The sequence below is a fragment of the Pinus tabuliformis genome, chromosome 2_2, assembly GCF_031772625.1.
Source record: "Pinus tabuliformis cultivar Carrire ecotype Pingquan chromosome 2_2, CPIR1, whole genome shotgun sequence".
NCBI lineage: Eukaryota > Viridiplantae > Streptophyta > Pinopsida > Pinales > Pinaceae > Pinus > Pinus tabuliformis.
In genome coordinates this window covers 870,214,037-870,231,171 of record NC_142300.1, presented here as the reverse complement: position 1 = coordinate 870,231,171, position 17,135 = coordinate 870,214,037, and the positions used below count along the sequence as shown (strand labels likewise).

Here is a 17,135-nt window from a genome sequence, read left to right as displayed (position 1 = left end):
AAGAGTAACACCGGCGAAAATTAACTCCAAAGTCTTTCTTTATTATTCGAATAAAAATTACACAAAAGCTTCTTGCTAAGCACATGACTCAAAGGTCAGATGGATTGATTGACAAATGATTTCCTATTTAAAGATAAATCTTCGAACGGCTAGTTCGAGTGATCCTCATCAAAGCAATCTCGACCGTTGATGAGGATTAAAATTTCTTTTAATCTCATTTGTCGAAATATTTAAATATTTGGGAAGATTCGAATTTTTCAATTAAATGCATTTTAATTAATTCAAAAATTAATTTTTTGAATTAATTTCCCCAAAATTTTGACTTGGACTTAACCTCAGGGATCAAAGGCTTAAAATTTATCAAAATAATTAATTTACCTTAGTCCTTGGACCTCTTAAAATTTAAATTTTAAGGATCGACGAATTTTGCCTTTGGAGAATTTAAATTTACCTATGACCTAGAATTAATTAAATTTCTGGCTTAGGATTTTAATTAAATTTTGGCCAGAAAATTTAATTAATTAACCTATGAGGGGATAAATTATTTTTCCAACCCTCAAGACATTTTACATCATGATTTTCACATTTTTTACATCTCAAGGGTGAAAACCCATTTGTAATAAACCCTCACAGACTTCCCATTTCTGCGACACAAATATAATCCAACAGACCAAGCAATTTGTAATAAAATGACCTAACCAAATAGTCGGGATTATTTCCAAATTATTTTTACATAGAGTCTATCTAGAACACTAGGACTCGTATAAGATCCCAGTGACAAAATCCATTTTGGCTTTGGGGTAAGACTGAAGGAAAACTCTGTTGACCATCTGAGAATGGATCAGTGAGACAAAAAACCTCCTGGAATGTAGATCGTCACCAGAAAAGTAGGTTTACCTAGGCAATTACATACATGACACGGATCTGCTGAGATTATTTACATCATATACATGCAGAATGGGTTTACATTATAACATGATGATCAGGCTGATGATGATAGCTGGACAACACAGACACATCGATCAGGCGCTATCCCTTTTGCGAAAAAAAGGGGTGTACTGTTATGGGTCGTTGACACGTAGTGGTCAATAGGTTGTATTGATCTTATTAGTGTCTAACCTTGAGGATGCCTAGGCAAAATTTGGTCCTAGAGCTAGGGCTTGAGATTCCCAAAGATTCCACTGTCAAAATGGCCTCAAATTTGGAGAGTGAGCGGACCCACCAGCGCAGTAGCTTAGAAGAGATCGAAATTTTTCCTTGGGCCAATTGCTGGGAAATTGATGCCCTAGGTGACCCACTGGGGCTATACTCGGGAAAAAGGGAAAAATGGTGAAAATAAGGTCACCCTTTTATGGAACCAGTGCCTAATTGACTTGGGGATATGGAGTCAAGGGTGGTAATGAGTAAGAACTTGGATTCTTTATTAAGGAGGCCTAGAAAGTCAACTTCATCCAATGTAGATGGTAAGAAAAGAAAAGCGACTTTCAAACATTTATACTTTAAAGCAAATGATGCAAGCTTCTCGAGATAAATAATCTCTAGGAAATTTCATTCATATAACATTGGCCCATACATTTAATAACTAAAACATTGCTTAATTCCACATTATAATAATGCAACAACTATCCCTAATTTTAGCTGTATGCAGCAACAAGAATAACAACGATAAAAAGCATTTACAACGTTATAGAGTATATCCAACCAACATTTCGTTTGCATAAAAAAGCTCCAAGATAGGAGAAATAGCCCAAATCCATACATAAAAATTCATCCATCCTCCAAGGAAAAAGTGCGAAAATTCTCTATGAGTAGAGAGGCCCCAAGTCAAGTGATGATACAAATGAATGTATCTAACATCAATATATAGCCTCCTAAGGAGTTCGAATTAGCTTATGGGCCCCTAATGATAAAATAAAGTGCAAATAATAATTGCTAATGGTGACAAGCCCACCATACTAGCTCATAATGTAAAAACAAGCCTCACAAGGGGCCAAATAATGATGTATGCGTGTCGTAGGGCCCTACAAAGGCTCAATAACATCATGAAGTGTCATATTGAGGATTAAATTCCTCGGAATATGATGGGCAAGGGGGTGGCCCCTTGTTCTCCGAGTAGTAGACCTGTGGTGGTCTCAGTGGGTCCGAGGGCACATCAATGACCCCATGGGTCTCCATATGAATCAGAGATGTCTGTAGATCTTCTGCAATGGTCCAGGTGGTGGAATGAATGCTGCCATGACATCGTACAAGTGCTGGGACACTTGCCAAGAGTGTGGGGCTCCTATGGGTGTCTACTGGGCATGGTGTACCAATCATGTCATCATCCTCCCAAAAGTGAATCGCTAGTAGTCTTTGAACATCCATGAAGATTTGTGGAGTGTTGTTTGTTGCTGTGGAGGCCCATGGCTCTCTATGCACACCCTACATGTGCCAATGTGGACCTCTGGGGGTTAGGATCCCATATAGGGAAGCCAAACCCAAATGGAAACCACTTGCAATCCTGCATAAGATCCAATGCGTCCCCTAGGCTTCCAGTACAATCAGTCATTAGAATAATCGGGTAAAGGAGCTTACAAACCATGGATAACAAAGTGGGCACTTCATAATGGCATGCCCTTCCATAGTGGGCTTTGGCATGTGCTAGTGTCTCCAAACTCCAAAGGGGGTTAGCCAAGTACCTTATTAGGTGGTTTCAACCCCTAAAGGGGATAATATGTCCAAGGTACACACTGCTAATGGGGGTGGTAAGTGACAAATAGGTGACATGGAATAGGGATTGAGAGGGGCATCCCTGGGCCACATAATGGGGCGTAGGGGTAGCTAGATAAGGGGAGGCCCACACCTGGGTATATAATGTATAGGAGGGAGCAGTCGTGCTACATGAGGTGCCTCGACTTTGATTTTTCCACCCTTCTTTATATGCCATTTGCCTTCTATGATTTTTTTTTAATTAATTGCTCGGGGCTCAAAGGACAAGAGCATGTTGTGTATAATATAGCAGTGATTACCCCTTTTGAGATAGGGCGGTTCATTTCCCCCTAGGGGTTGGGACAATCATGGGTTCCTGAATGACAGAGGAGGCTCATCTATGGCTCTATGGAACCAGGGTGATGGCCATGGATGGGGTAGAGCTCATGTATCAGCTTTTGCCCACGTGCTAATTATTTTTGTCCCGACCATCTTTGGCATTTTGGGGTAAATTTTCCTTTTAAATGTGGTCAATTATGCTTTTTCTTCTTCTTTTAGTTGCTTCAACCTTCGAGGCATCATTCTAGGCTTGACCCAAGGTGGGGCCAAATGGGATATGGAGGCTAGCCCTATGTGGACCCAGAATGGGAATGTGGACCCAGGTGGGAGAAATGATGAATGGGGGTATAGTGAGTGGAAAGGGAGTAGTATGTGCGGGTAAAGGAGCGGGACCATGCACCCAAAGTCGGGGTTTCCCAAGTAGTACCACCCTAGAACCAAATGGCCAATAAAGGAGATCCCACGGGACTAAGATCCAAGGGTAACAACCAAAAGAGATCAAGGAGACAAGAGTACAAACTAAGCCCACTCTTTCCACCAAATCCCCCCATCAATCCATACCCAGAGGTATCCATGTTAGGTAAACCTAATACTCAATTAGCAAATGACAAGAGATACCTCTAGATTCAGGAGGCCCACCTTCAAACATACGATCAATATAGGTGGGTGAGGACCCGCATGGCTGGCTCAGGTTGCAAAGAAATGGCATAACGAGCTAGTAGGAGGCATCAAGGGGCTGCTGGCTGAGGCTCATCATGGAGAAATTTTTTCCCCTGGGGATATCACCCACAAAGTGGTTGGTAACAATTCTTTCGATTAAGGAATGATAGATAGCCAAGATCATTTCCTATCAAGTAGGTGATGGAGTCAAGGTCAACAATCAAGAGGGTTTGAAATTACATAGAAGGCGGCGTGGTTACGCTGTTATAAACATGCTCTAACCAACCACACAAATTTACTTCAACATGCAAAAAATTAAAGGAGGACCCTTGCAAAGATGCTTCTCACAACAAGTACAAAATCAGCCACGTAATAACGTGCAACAATGAATGATTAAAGGATAGCCACATATGAAATCATACAAGAAGTAGACAAGTGGAAATCCATTTTCATAGAATGAAGAACCAATAATACATCAACCATCAAGTGTGATTTCACCCAAAAATCAAGAGGGCCTTAAACATGCCACACTCAATGTTTGAACCCAAGTTGGTGCAACCCTCAAAATACAATGAAGTTGAATAGCCATAAATGAGATGTAATCTTATTGGAGGAAATTTTTCTTTCTACAAATATTATTGCAACATATATGTACTAGTAACTTCCAACCATCAAATCAACCTAAGAAAACAAAAAAAAGATGAAGAACATCACATTGAAATTCTCTATAACTTCTTTTTATTAGTAAATCTTCAACTAAGCTTTAGAGGGGATCTCCCACACAATCGATCGTGCCTCTAGCAAATGAATATTTCCTCTATTTATAATCTTTTTCATCCAAAATTTATGCTTCCTACATCTAGGACTTAAAAAGGTGAATTAATATTTTAATCCATAGAACATGCCCTTCTTCCTAGGGTGCACCTCCCTAGGCCTTCTTTATGGTGATTTATGGCCTCTTAGACACTTGTGCTCCCTTTAGGAGGCTCTCCACACTCTAATGCTCCTCTTCTAGCACACAAGTGATGTGATAATGTTGTGCTAATTTAGTCTTTCTTGGATTATAGGCCAAATTTGTCATAGGATTGTTGCATATATCCACTTTCCACTTGTCATTATCCAATCCCTTAGAGTATGCACTCATTCTTTGTTTAGGGTCTTGGACCATGCAAATATGCCGAAATGGTGCTTCCTCATGCAAAGGACTCTCCTCCAAACATGTAGAGCAAGAGTCCTCGAAATATTTCGAACATGTCTTGAACCAAGTGTCCTTACCCTACATGTCGCAAATGTCAGACGTGTCTCCAATATGCCTTGAATATTGTGTAATGCCTTATAAATTTACTTTAATGCGCTCTTAATGCACTTTTGCACAAAATGTCCTAGTTGCAAGGGGTAGATTTATGATCAAGCAGCCCCATTGCTGCCTTGCAGTGGAATGTTTGTCATGTAGTGATCTCCTTTGACAAAAATAGTACTCCATGCTAGGGCATTCCTCCATTATCTCTTTCCCTTGCCATCTATTATGCCGTGGGTCTCCTCCAAGGTAGGGTGTTTTGCTCCTTTAGACTGTCTCATGGTGCGCTATGCTCTGAACCTCCAACGATGTAGGGCATGTTTGCTTTTGGCTGTATTAAGTCTTAGCAAGTCACTTTTGTTTGTATTTCCTCTTATAGCTTATCATAACTCATGCTTTGGAACCTCCAATATGGTAGGGTGTTCTTGTTCTAGGGCTCCCTTCCTCTTTCTATGTCAATTGTGTAAGAATGGAATCTCTGGGGCAGTTTACCTCTAGACAGTCTCATCAATCTATCACTGCTATTGAAGTCCAAATGGCCTTCTGTTATGCTCGATGAGAAAAAAACCCCATAAAAGTATGAAAGAACCCTATTTTTTCCAGAGGGTAACATCTTTTGTCAATTTCAATGTATATGTTCATGAGGAGACTTTCACTAACAATGATAACCTACTTGTTCACTGGATCTTCACCAATATCAATAACTTGCTCATTGATAAGACCTTCATTGGCATAACAAGTTGTTTGTCAATGGGAATTTCTATGACATCAATACATTGCTTGTCAATAGGGCCTTCATTGATGTAGACACGCCTGTGTCAATGGGACTGTTGACATTGATGACTGGTTTGTCAATAATACGATTACTAACACGAACAACATGTTCCTTAACATGGGGTGATCGCTGACACTGACAACTTTCTCGTAGACTAGACCTTCACTGATATCAATCAACCTCCTTGTCAATGATCTCCTTCCCTGCATTCCAATCCAAATATTGTATGACCTTTGAATGATGGGCATAGTTTTTATGGTTGGAAAAGATGATTTTTGTAGACGAAGTAATTTTTCTAAATCTTTAGTTATTCTTCATCATGTTTGGATATTGTGAATAGCAGTCAATTTCTATTGAATGACAAACTGGTTTTTGAATTAAGATAGTAGTTGTTTCATTCGTTTCTCCTGCATAGTCTTTTGAATCTTATTCAATAAATTATTTGCATAAAGAATCATTGCAAGAGTCCAGACCTATTTTATGTTCTCAGTGTTCTCCCCTTTTCCTTGTTTCATGTTTTCTTTTCAATAATTTCCTGTATGAAATGGCAGGATGTTCATATATTTCCAGTACTCTACCTGAAACACCCCCACTGGCATACTATGTCACAAGGTTCGTTGAACTTTAACCTTGAGGTTCGAATTTTGGCGAACCTCATAGCCATTGACCAAGTCCATAGATCAAAAATCATAACTTCCTGTCGCAACTCAAGCTTGTAATTTATCCTTGCAGTTTCCATGTCTGTGATAGCATTTTTGATGTTTACTGATGTTGATTTCTTACAATTTTATAGTATAATTCATTTTAAATTAATATATATATATATATATATATATATGGGAACCTAATCACGAACCTCATCAAAACATTCAAACTCAAACCGAACCTAATCATTGTTGAACCCGAGCCATGTGACATTGCTGGAATACCCATTACCCATCATTTTGGAAAACTGTATGGGGATCCCTTCCTTGGCCCTCGTGTACTCTCGTACTTTTATACCTTGTGTTTCTTTTCTTGTAGCACGTTAACTTGGCAGTCACATGTTTTGTAGCTCCTACTTACCTGTGCGTATCTGCTGCTTGGGTTTATTTTAAAATTACCTGATACAGAGAAGATTCAGAGCTACCCTGTTTAGATTACTCTATGCAAAGTGTGATGATTATTGATTCCCTGCCTTTTTTTAATTAACCATGGTACCATTAACACTTAATATCTTCTGGAAAATGATTGATATCCCTAATTTAGAAGTTGGACTGACTAGATATGATGAAACAATGGGAGTCCTCATATTCTATTGCCGAAATAAAAAGTGACCAATATCAATCAACACTGGACAGTCAGTGATGGTTTTTGTCAATATTATCATTTGAGCATCTATTTCATTCTGACAGTATGCCATATGTGCCGAAACAGTAACTTTAAAGAAGACAAATTCTATTTCCATTAACCATAGCACCACGAACACTCACTGGAAAATGAGCAATAATTCTAACTGACAAGTTAGAACTGACTAGACATGATGTAAAAACTTCTTTTATTTTATTGCTGAAAACGAAAATGCCAAATATTGATCTACTCTTGACAATGTACTCCATGGTCATTTTTGCTAATATTCTCGTTTAATTATCAAACAATAACATTCCGAGTCCTGACATTATGGCATATGCTGAAAATACAATTTTAAAGAAGATATATTTGACAAGGGATTGCAATCTTGAGCATACTTACAGCTTTCTCAACCTGTTTAAAATGACTGGCTCCTGTATTTCTTGGAGTATTGCAGTATTCAATTCTATCTGTACTTATTCTGAACTGTGTCAATGGATCAAGGAAAGGAAGGGAATAAAGTGCTTGTATGTTGATTTTTGTATGTTATGAAAATTGTATTTGGATTCTTATGAATTCTTTGAACTTTGTCTGTTCCAATCAGGTGGACACTCCTAGACGAAGGTGAGAGGTGTCACCATTCCTGTTTTATTTTGTGGCATTTATCTTTTATTAAGTTTCATATTTTCTGACATCTTATTGACATTAAATAAACTTGTATTTTATGAAGGACATTAAAAGTGCTTTGAAAATGCCTGTATTCTTCTTTGTTGACATCACAGTTCTGCAATTATAAAAACTAATTTTATTGTTGACTTGCTGCAGATATTCACGCTCTCCTTCCCCGAGGCGCAGATATGTGCGATCTCGTTCTCGTTCTAGGTCGGCATCTCAGTCTCGATCCCCGTATCGGTCTCGTAGTCCTGTGAGGAGGTAAAGTGATGCCTTATGTGATAATATAAGAATTGCTCGTTACTGTATTTTGGTATTGCCTTTTATTTTTATATTTGTTTTTAAAGCTGTGGTCACAGAAATTTGTAATTTATGATGTGTGGGACCATATGTATGTCCAACCGAAGACAATGGGCTTTAAAATTTCAGCCCTATGGACCATCACATTATTTCCTGTGTGGCCTCGAAAGAATCTTTGTGTCCACAAGGCATGAATATCAACTCAGGACAAACTATATTAATTATATAAGATTGATATATGTGAAGTATTGCACCTTGTCAATTGTTTGAGTTACTGGAGCACAGTGGCACACTTGTATGTATATGTTTATGTACACCTGCACACACCCTCTTTTTGTGCGAATCTGTATGTGTCTAGGATTCCAGCTTTCCTTCCTGCAGGGGCTTGATATTGAAGGGAGCAAAATTTTCAAAAGTTGAATCTACCTGTCCCCTAGATAAAAGACCACATATAAAAGCTGTTTGGCTCTATAAACCCTGGAAGACAGTATTGGTAGAAATTCTTAATTTTAAAGGCATACCTAAATGTTTGGATTTTTCAAAATACCAGTAATACAATATTAAACTTCTTCATTGTTTATGTTAAATGTTAAGAATTAAGCATCTCCACCTATACATTGTTGAATCCTATCGGTTTTTATAGGAGGTACGAGATAATATTGAATAATATATGCCATTTTAAAAATCAGTGGAGTTAGGGGTTTGGAAGTTGCAGAATGTGCAATCGTAAATGTTTTACTGTGAACATCCTGAATGATTCAGTTACTTGACACGGGTTTATACAAGTATGTATATATACACCCACACATATACGTAGCCACACTTTCTTGCAATTTCTATATATCGAAGTGGAAAGGCCTTTTTGAATATACTGAAGTTCTTGTGCAGAATTTATTAGGTAGGTCTTGTGCAGTATTTATTGTGCAGAAGGTCTTGACTATGCATCTCTATCTGTTCTGTTTGTTTCTATTAGGGATATTTCTTCGAGGGATGATGTGAGTAACCCTGGGAACAACTTATATGTCACTGGACTCTCTGCTCGTGTTGTAGAGGCTGATCTTGAAGAACTATTTTCCCAAGAAGGCAAGGTAACGATTTCACAAGACATAGGACAACTAACCAATTTGGATTTTTGATATAGCCTGTCTCAGAAATAACAAGAAAACTTGTTATCAACTTTTGTTCTAGAGAATAAATATGAGGTTTAGATTTATAAGGTCCAGTTGATGAAAAATTTGAACATGTTCTTTGATTGGATATGGATGCTGTCATTATTAATGTTTGCAAGTGGAAGATTTATGGGATTTGTGATGCTCATAAGATGGACATGTCTTCTTGAAGAGGGTGATTTTCTGACTTTTCTCAATAACAGCTTGAGGGAATGGTAAGGCATGCTTGGAATCTGCATCTTTTTTGCTGAACTAGTTGCTTATCCCAAAAGAGGCATGTGATTTGTGATTTATCAGTTTGTGATAGAACATTTCTATGCTCGAGGGAGGAAACTGATAAATCATAAATCACATGCCTCTTTTAGCAAGATTCTCTCTGGGACTTTGTCAGATAAGATAAGATTTATTAAACTCCATCAAATGACCACAAAAGTAGGTGAGTGGGACTAACGGGTAAATCTAGATACAGTGTAGGATTTAGATTCCATGTCCCAGGAGTTATTTAGAGTTTGCAAGCAAAGTGCTATTTATACAATCTCTATTGAAAATATTTCCAAAATTGAGAATTGAAGGTCAAAATTCTTGCTGTGACTGCATATGAAATGAAAAGCATTGTTGTTGAATGCATAGGCAGATTTGTGAATGGTTTTCTTGGATATCATTTTTAAGATGTAAGTACAAGGTACTGTGCATTGAACAACGTACACAATGAACGAATATGCATATTTGACATTGAGACAAACAATCAATGATGAGGGCAATGATCAAAGCTTTAAAGAAACGAAAGTAAATGAAGTTGGTAGGTAAATCTCATAGAGTAGGTTGTTTGAAGATTTAAATGGTGTCTAGCAATTGCAATTCAATGATAGTTGATGCCAATGTTTTGTGGAAAACTGCCATCATTGCCTGAGGTACCAGGTTATAGGGCGACCTAGTTTTATAGTCTTTCCAGTGCATTTCTATTGTCTTATCAGTCACATGAAGAAGCATCTCAAGCAAGTGTGTGCAGCTTGGAGATCAACCTTATTGAATGTATTCAATTTCTACATAATGTTCACTACATTCAATGTATTCTGACCGTTACTATTATCTTTTGCTTTCGACTTAGCTATGCTACATTAATTAGGTCCAACAGCCATTTTGTCTTGGTAAAAGTTTTAACTCCTATGGAATTCTAGACCTGATTTTTGATTGTAGCTCAGTACTTAGTTACTGAGTTGACTGTCGGTAAGGATTGTAGTAGGTGGTAGTTTGTTTTCTGTCATCAGAAAATATAGGGAATTTTATGTTGTGTTAATGGTATGTGCGGCTACTGAATGATCCTACCAGGTTTGTTATTAAAAATTGCAAGATACATTGCTTCATCTGTGCCGCAGAAGCACTGTTTGTTATGAATATAATTCATAACAATTAAATAAATAAAATAAATATAAATATTAAATATTAATTAAGTTAAATAGTCATTAAGTTAGGTGAAAAGGCATGTCTAAAAGACATGCCCATTCAGGAAAGGTCACCTGCTGAGGTAAAGCAGGGCCTCATTGTAACATTTAAAGAATTTGGAAGTTTGCCTAAAGATTCCACTCATTAATTTAGTCTGTTTTGAACTTTTATAGTCTTCTGTTTCTCTCTCTCACCTCAACATAAACACATGGTAATTGATTTCCTATATATGTGTATATTTTGCATTTTCTGGGTTTTGATTATGGAAGAAATTGTGTACTGTTTTCTATTTTTATTGTCTTACTTTCAATGTCTCTCTCTCATGGGCACATAAACATGGTAATTGAAATCCTGTATATGCGTGCATTTATATTTTCTGGGTTTTGATTATGGAAGAAATTGAGTGCTATTGCCTATTTTATGGATTTAGATTTTTTGTGACAGGTAGTTGATTGCCGGATTGTGGTTGATCCAAGATCTCGTGAATCAAGAGGCTTTGGATTTGTGACCATGGATACTTTAGAGAATGCTGAGCGCTGTGTCAAGTACTTGAACAGATCTACGCTTGAAGGGCGTATCATCACAGTTGAGAAGGTGAGTTGCGTCCATCACAGAGATGTTGAGTAGTCAATGGAAATGGATATAAATTGGAATTCACAACTTACACTAATTTAATTGGTTCATTTGGAGCGGTTGGACCTCCAGACAGTAACGACCTTTCCCTGCAGCATCAAGCTCTTTAAGTTTTAGTGTCTGCATCAGCTCATAAGGAGTTTTCTCGAAAATCAATTGTCCACTCAGTCAGCTGTATCGAGCTGTCAATGCAGAAATTATGGAGCGAATGCTTTCTATTTCGAATACAACCTTACGAATGATTGTTGTAAACGGGTAGGGATCTACTACGACATTAATACTCAGAACATCAGCGCCAATTTCATATGGAGGTCTAATATCCTCTTTTGTTTGTTACAAATTTATTCGAGTTCAACCAACCTGGTAAGCAGTATTGAATTATTCCTATCGCTGCAACTGTATCTGCAACAACTGTGTTGCATGTTTAATTTAACAGAATTGCTGCAGATACAATTTTTATCACAGAAATCCAGTGTATTTGCTACATACACGTTAGTTGGAAATATAATCCAAGTTAGGGTGTGCATCATTTGCTCCTGCCTCTAGTTATGGGACTAGTGACCAATTTTGTGGGTCTGTTTTATAACCTGTGTACCAGTTGAAGATTTATCACTGACCCATAAAGATTTCTTCCTTTTGTCCAGGGGGTCAAGGAAAATTTTAAAGCAGCATATTATTCTTGCAATGTAGGAACCTTTGTGAATCTTCAGAATTTTTAAAATCCCAACTATAAGATTAGGTCAAACATGCATAAAATTTGTGAAAATACAAGGATCTTACCTATCATACGGGTCATTTAAAAAATTATAAAAATTTATTCGGTAGACATTTGGACGAACATTTATATTGTATTAGTGAATCTCTTTTCTAAAAATTGGAAAAAACTTGGGCAAATGTGGAATAATGGCCTCCAGAATTTCGTGTTGTCTAGACTTTCCTATAGGCACACGCCTTTTGTAATCTGTGCTTAAAACGTTTTGGACATTTGCATTATGTCTGCAGGCAAAGCGAAAGCGAGCAAGGACACCAACACCTGGTTCTTACCTTGGCGTACGGGGTATGTATATATTTATTGGAGCTCATATATATCGTTGTGAGTCGTGACTAATAATGTGCTTGATTGGTTTTCCTGTAAATTTGATGTGCTGGTGCATTGTTGAAAAGTGGGCTTTGCTGTATTATTTAATTTCTGTTTGAACAATCGTAATTTTCCTATGTTATTCTATTTCAGAGGATTGAAAATTTTCAAGTAAGTGCATATTAAACGTGGATGGACATTTCTAATTTTATCAATATTACAGCTACGGTTCGGCCGCGGTCCTATGGGAGACACAGAGACAGCCACAGCTCACGTCGATCACCTCAGTATTCACCATATCGTGGAAGTCGAGAGCGGGATTATGATAGAGATCGTTCACCTTATTACTCAGGGCCTAGTTATCGCCGGGAAAGGTCAAGGTCTCCGGAGTACTCACCCTATAGGCGATAGTGCATCCTGATTTTCCTCGAGGTTTATGAGTGAAACACAATACATATAATATTCTGTTTTGAGTGCTTTTTCATGTGCAGTTATGGATAGTTTTAAAGTAATAGAGTTTTAGTTCAAATATGATATCTTTTTAGCTTGAAGACATTTTTAAGAGCTTGATTACTAACTGCTGACCCAGAGGTTAGTGGTTTGTCTAAATTGTTTGGTTCAAAATGCGGCCTTGGCTAAATAAAGAATATTAAACAGTGAGTCATGACACCAAGGAAGACCATGAAAATATCCTGAATTTCTAATATCATATTTTGTAGCAGTTAGAGGGGAACATTTTCCACTACATTTTGTAGTTCTTGGTCATTTGTGCAGCAAATATTGAATCTCCTAGACTAATGTGCATTTTAAGTATTGATGGTGGCGTTCTGATTCACTTTGTTATGGGTTTTTTGATAAATAAAATCATAATATGTTTTTCATTTTGTAATAAATCAAAGAAAAACATTTATTCTGTGTTTTTGCCAAGAGGGCAGGGCGGTGTGTACTTAACAGAATGGGAATTTGAGATATCCTTATTGTGGAAAATCTGAATGTTTTAGGTTACAGATTTCAGATTATCTCTCAGATGTGTAAATGAGAAAGTTTATTTTTTGTACAGTAAAAATTAGTGTTTTTATGGTTCCTTCGATTGATTATGCATTGAAAGACAGTAGCTTGGTGCATTACATTTGAAATGCTCTTTCTTTTATTTCAGAAGAAAAAGCATTATATGGAATATATTATAAAGAGAAACTGATATATACAAATACTGGAGGGTCATAAATCTCGGATTATTCCCTCGAAATCTGTGGGATATGTTCTGTGCATCAACCTTGTAGAGCATTAAAACATAACAAAAATAAGTTTATCAAGCCTATTATTGTTTTATTATTTTATTTATTTTATTAGATGCGTTTAGGAGTTTCTAAATTATTCTATTTTGATATTTTTTTTCTTTTTCCTATCATAGAAGCAACCATTTGCATAATATTTTCAAATACTAGCTATCTTGCATCCTTAAATCTATATTTATTTTTTCACATTTATGTAATACAATTATGAAATTACTTTGCAAATTATTAAAAATAACCAATGATATGTAAATGCATGTTTTTTGTTTTTTTTTGTTTTACTACAATTATGAAATTACCATGCAAGTTATCAAATAACAAATTACATTATGTCAATATGTGGGTTTATAAAATGGATAGGTTATATAATGAATGGTTGTACTAGAGCCATTAATTTTAAAAAGGGGGAAATGAAGTTGATCAAGTTACATCAGCCAAATTTACTAAGGTGGTTGTGCTAGTAAGATGACAAGAACATGATTCATTGTAAAGGTTAGAAAATAGGTATGTTAAATAACAAATGAAATTATGTCAATATGTGGGTTTATAAAATGACTTGTACTAGAGCCTTTAATTTTAAAACGGGGAAAATGATGTTGATCAAGGTACATCAACCACATTTACTAATGAGGTTGTGCTAGTAAGATTATAAGAATGTGATTCATTGTAATGAGGTTAGAGAGTAGGCATATTAATGGAGTCAAGACCGCAATGGGGATTTTGGGTTAAGGAACATGGAGGAATACAAGGTTGGTATAGTGCGAGGTGAAATGGGAAAATGTAGATGGGGAACTTTTTAAGTTTTCGAAGTGTTGGAAAAATGCATTAATGAGCATTTGGCTTCTAAAACATTGGTTGAAAAGTAAATAGTGATGTCATGTGTTTTAAAGGCCATATAAAGTAAATGTCCTCAATATTAGTGATGTTAATTTGGTTTCAATTTGGTTTCCAGGCTATGAAATTTTGATATTTTTGACAAAGATCATGATGTTAAGTTAATTTTTAAGATACAAACATATAAAATGGAATGATGATTGTAATTTTTGTCTCAAAAATACATTAATTTGATAGTTTATAATAATAAAGATGATGTTACATTGATAATGTTTACATCATATCTTAATTTAAAAAAATACATTGGTATGTATATAGTGGAAGAAAATTGCTATATACATAAATAAAAAAGAGATCAGATTTAAAAATAAGTTGTTTTTTTTTTCTTAATTTATATATATGATATTTACATTAAAAAAATTGTTAAAATGTAAAATGTAAATATGTTGATAATATTCAAAATTGAGTAAGTTTTGAGTTTTAGAGTTCAATATTCAGTTTAGTAAGAATACAAACTCTTGGCATTTGAGAGTATGAACTATATATTTGACTAACAAAGAATGACACTGTATTATGGAAATATCCATAGGGAGTTTTAGAGTTCTCTCTTCAGTTGAGTAAGAATACAAACTCTTGGTATTTGAGAGTATGAACTATATATTTGAATAACAAAGAATGACACTGTATTATGGAAATATCCATAGGGCAAGGTATTTTATTATGTAAGATATAGAGAAACACAATAGTAAAAGTACGAACACACATTTAACAATAATGCACACCATCGCTCACCCATTTCATTATCAAACACATATTTATACATGTGAGGAGAGGCCTTGGGAATCTGCCATCTCCTATAATCTCTCAATCAATCACTCCACAAATCTCTATCAATCACTACATAAATCTTTCGATATTATTTCATATTTTTTTCACAGAAAATAACAACTTACAATAATACCAACAGTTAACAAATGAATCATTATTCTTTCATTTCTCCCCTATAATGATCATTTGGAAATATTCCAAGATCATCTTTGAATTTGCAAGACTTTTCTTAGATAGTGCTTTAGTAAATATATCCGCTCCATGTACATCTGTTATGTTTTGCAGCAACGTTTTAAAACTCCGACTCGGTCGAAGGTCGACTTCGACTCGGTCTCCAACTCGGTATCGACTCGATCGGCTCGATTTCAATGACTCGATCGTTGCAAAAAATACATTATATATATATATATATATATATATATATATATATATATAAATATAATTTTAAAGATTTTCATTCATGTTTACAAACACCCAACGTTAGAATATAGATAGAAGACAACATATGAACAAAGTAGGCTCATGAATATACCCATTACATCAAAATGGCACCTAGTGCACCATCCAATACATACATGATCATGATATATAGATCAAAACAAAAACACATAACCAAGGAGGCTAGAAATGGCCTCTACAACAAAAGTAAATTGTGACCAGTACCACTGGCTACTGCGAGAGGAGCCGAGATCATGTGGATCAATCTTTGGATCATCATCAGAGTCGAACAGGGGGCCCCATGGCTCCTCTTCATCATCATCTCCAACTGCAACTGTAGAAGTGGTAGCACTAGCACGCTGAAATAGACGAGATATGCGCTTCTGTCGTGGCTGAGCAGAGGAAGCCCCTGCAACTGGAGGGCTTGCTGGCTCTGACGGTGATGCTGGTACAAGTGGATTAGGCTCTGCATTCAATTGAACATTATGTTCGAGTGATGCTATCGTTTGTAAGTCATAATCAATATCCTCATCAGAAGCAAACTCTACTGGATGACTCTCTACTACCCAATCTGATGTTGGATCAATGTCTTCTAATACAATGGGATTTGAATCAGGGCTTTTGTTCAGCAATTGGTTGCGCCTGAGCCAGAGGTTCTATTGGATATATATTAGATCATTTAACCGTTTTTGATCCAAACAGTTTCTCTTCTTTGTGTGAATCCTCTAAAAAACAGGGAATTGCGCTCACAACCAGTAGCACTGCAAGTTTGACTCAAAATACGAATTGCAAACTTCTGCAACTCTGGACAATGGCTACCAAAAGCCTCCCACCATTGTGCTACAAAAACATAAGAGTGTAATGAGTTAGCTCAACAAAATTACAAATTATATCCAACTTTCAAATTATAAACGATTTAACAAAATAAGTATTAAGAATTTGAAAATTGAAATTTTTGTTTACCTGGCTCATTTGCTTCCCTTGCAATCTTTGCTAGGTTCTTCTCAAAGGTACCTGACGCAGTGTTGAAGGTTGTGACCTGTCGGTGTATCTCCAGCTGATCACACTCCAATGGGATCATGCGATCAATGCAGTCAATCAATCCATCTCTAACCTCCCCCCTCAAAGCTCCCGTCGCCTTAGCTTTATAATGACACTGTGGGTTCAAAAAATACCCATCTGCATGTATAGGGCGATGGAGTTGATTGTTCCATTTTTCATCAATGATTGCCCAAATGGGCCCATATTTAGCCACTTTATCCTTGTATGCCCTCTTTATTTGCTCCTTTGCTTGATCCATAGCCTCCTAAATGAAGCCCATAGCCAATCTTTCCCCATCCACCAACCGCAACACCTTAAC

General features: G+C 36.5%; 1 protein-coding gene across 1 annotated transcript in view; it reads left to right on the top strand.

Moving 5' to 3' along the window:
- Positions 1 to 13,196, top strand: part of LOC149195750 (serine/arginine-rich splicing factor SR45a-like) — a 61,757-nt gene extending 48,561 nt beyond the window's left edge. The window contains exons 2-7 of the mRNA XM_089405420.1: positions 7,693 to 7,712; positions 7,914 to 8,021; positions 9,034 to 9,148; positions 11,117 to 11,266; positions 12,308 to 12,362; positions 12,607 to 13,196. Of these exons, the coding sequence (XP_089261546.1) occupies positions 7,693 to 7,712; positions 7,914 to 8,021; positions 9,034 to 9,148; positions 11,117 to 11,266; positions 12,308 to 12,362; positions 12,607 to 12,794 (636 nt within the window). The 3' untranslated portion in view covers positions 12,795 to 13,196. The remainder of the gene's footprint in view (positions 1 to 7,692; positions 7,713 to 7,913; positions 8,022 to 9,033; positions 9,149 to 11,116; positions 11,267 to 12,307; positions 12,363 to 12,606) is intronic.
- Positions 13,197 to 17,135: the final 3,939 nt, after the last annotated feature.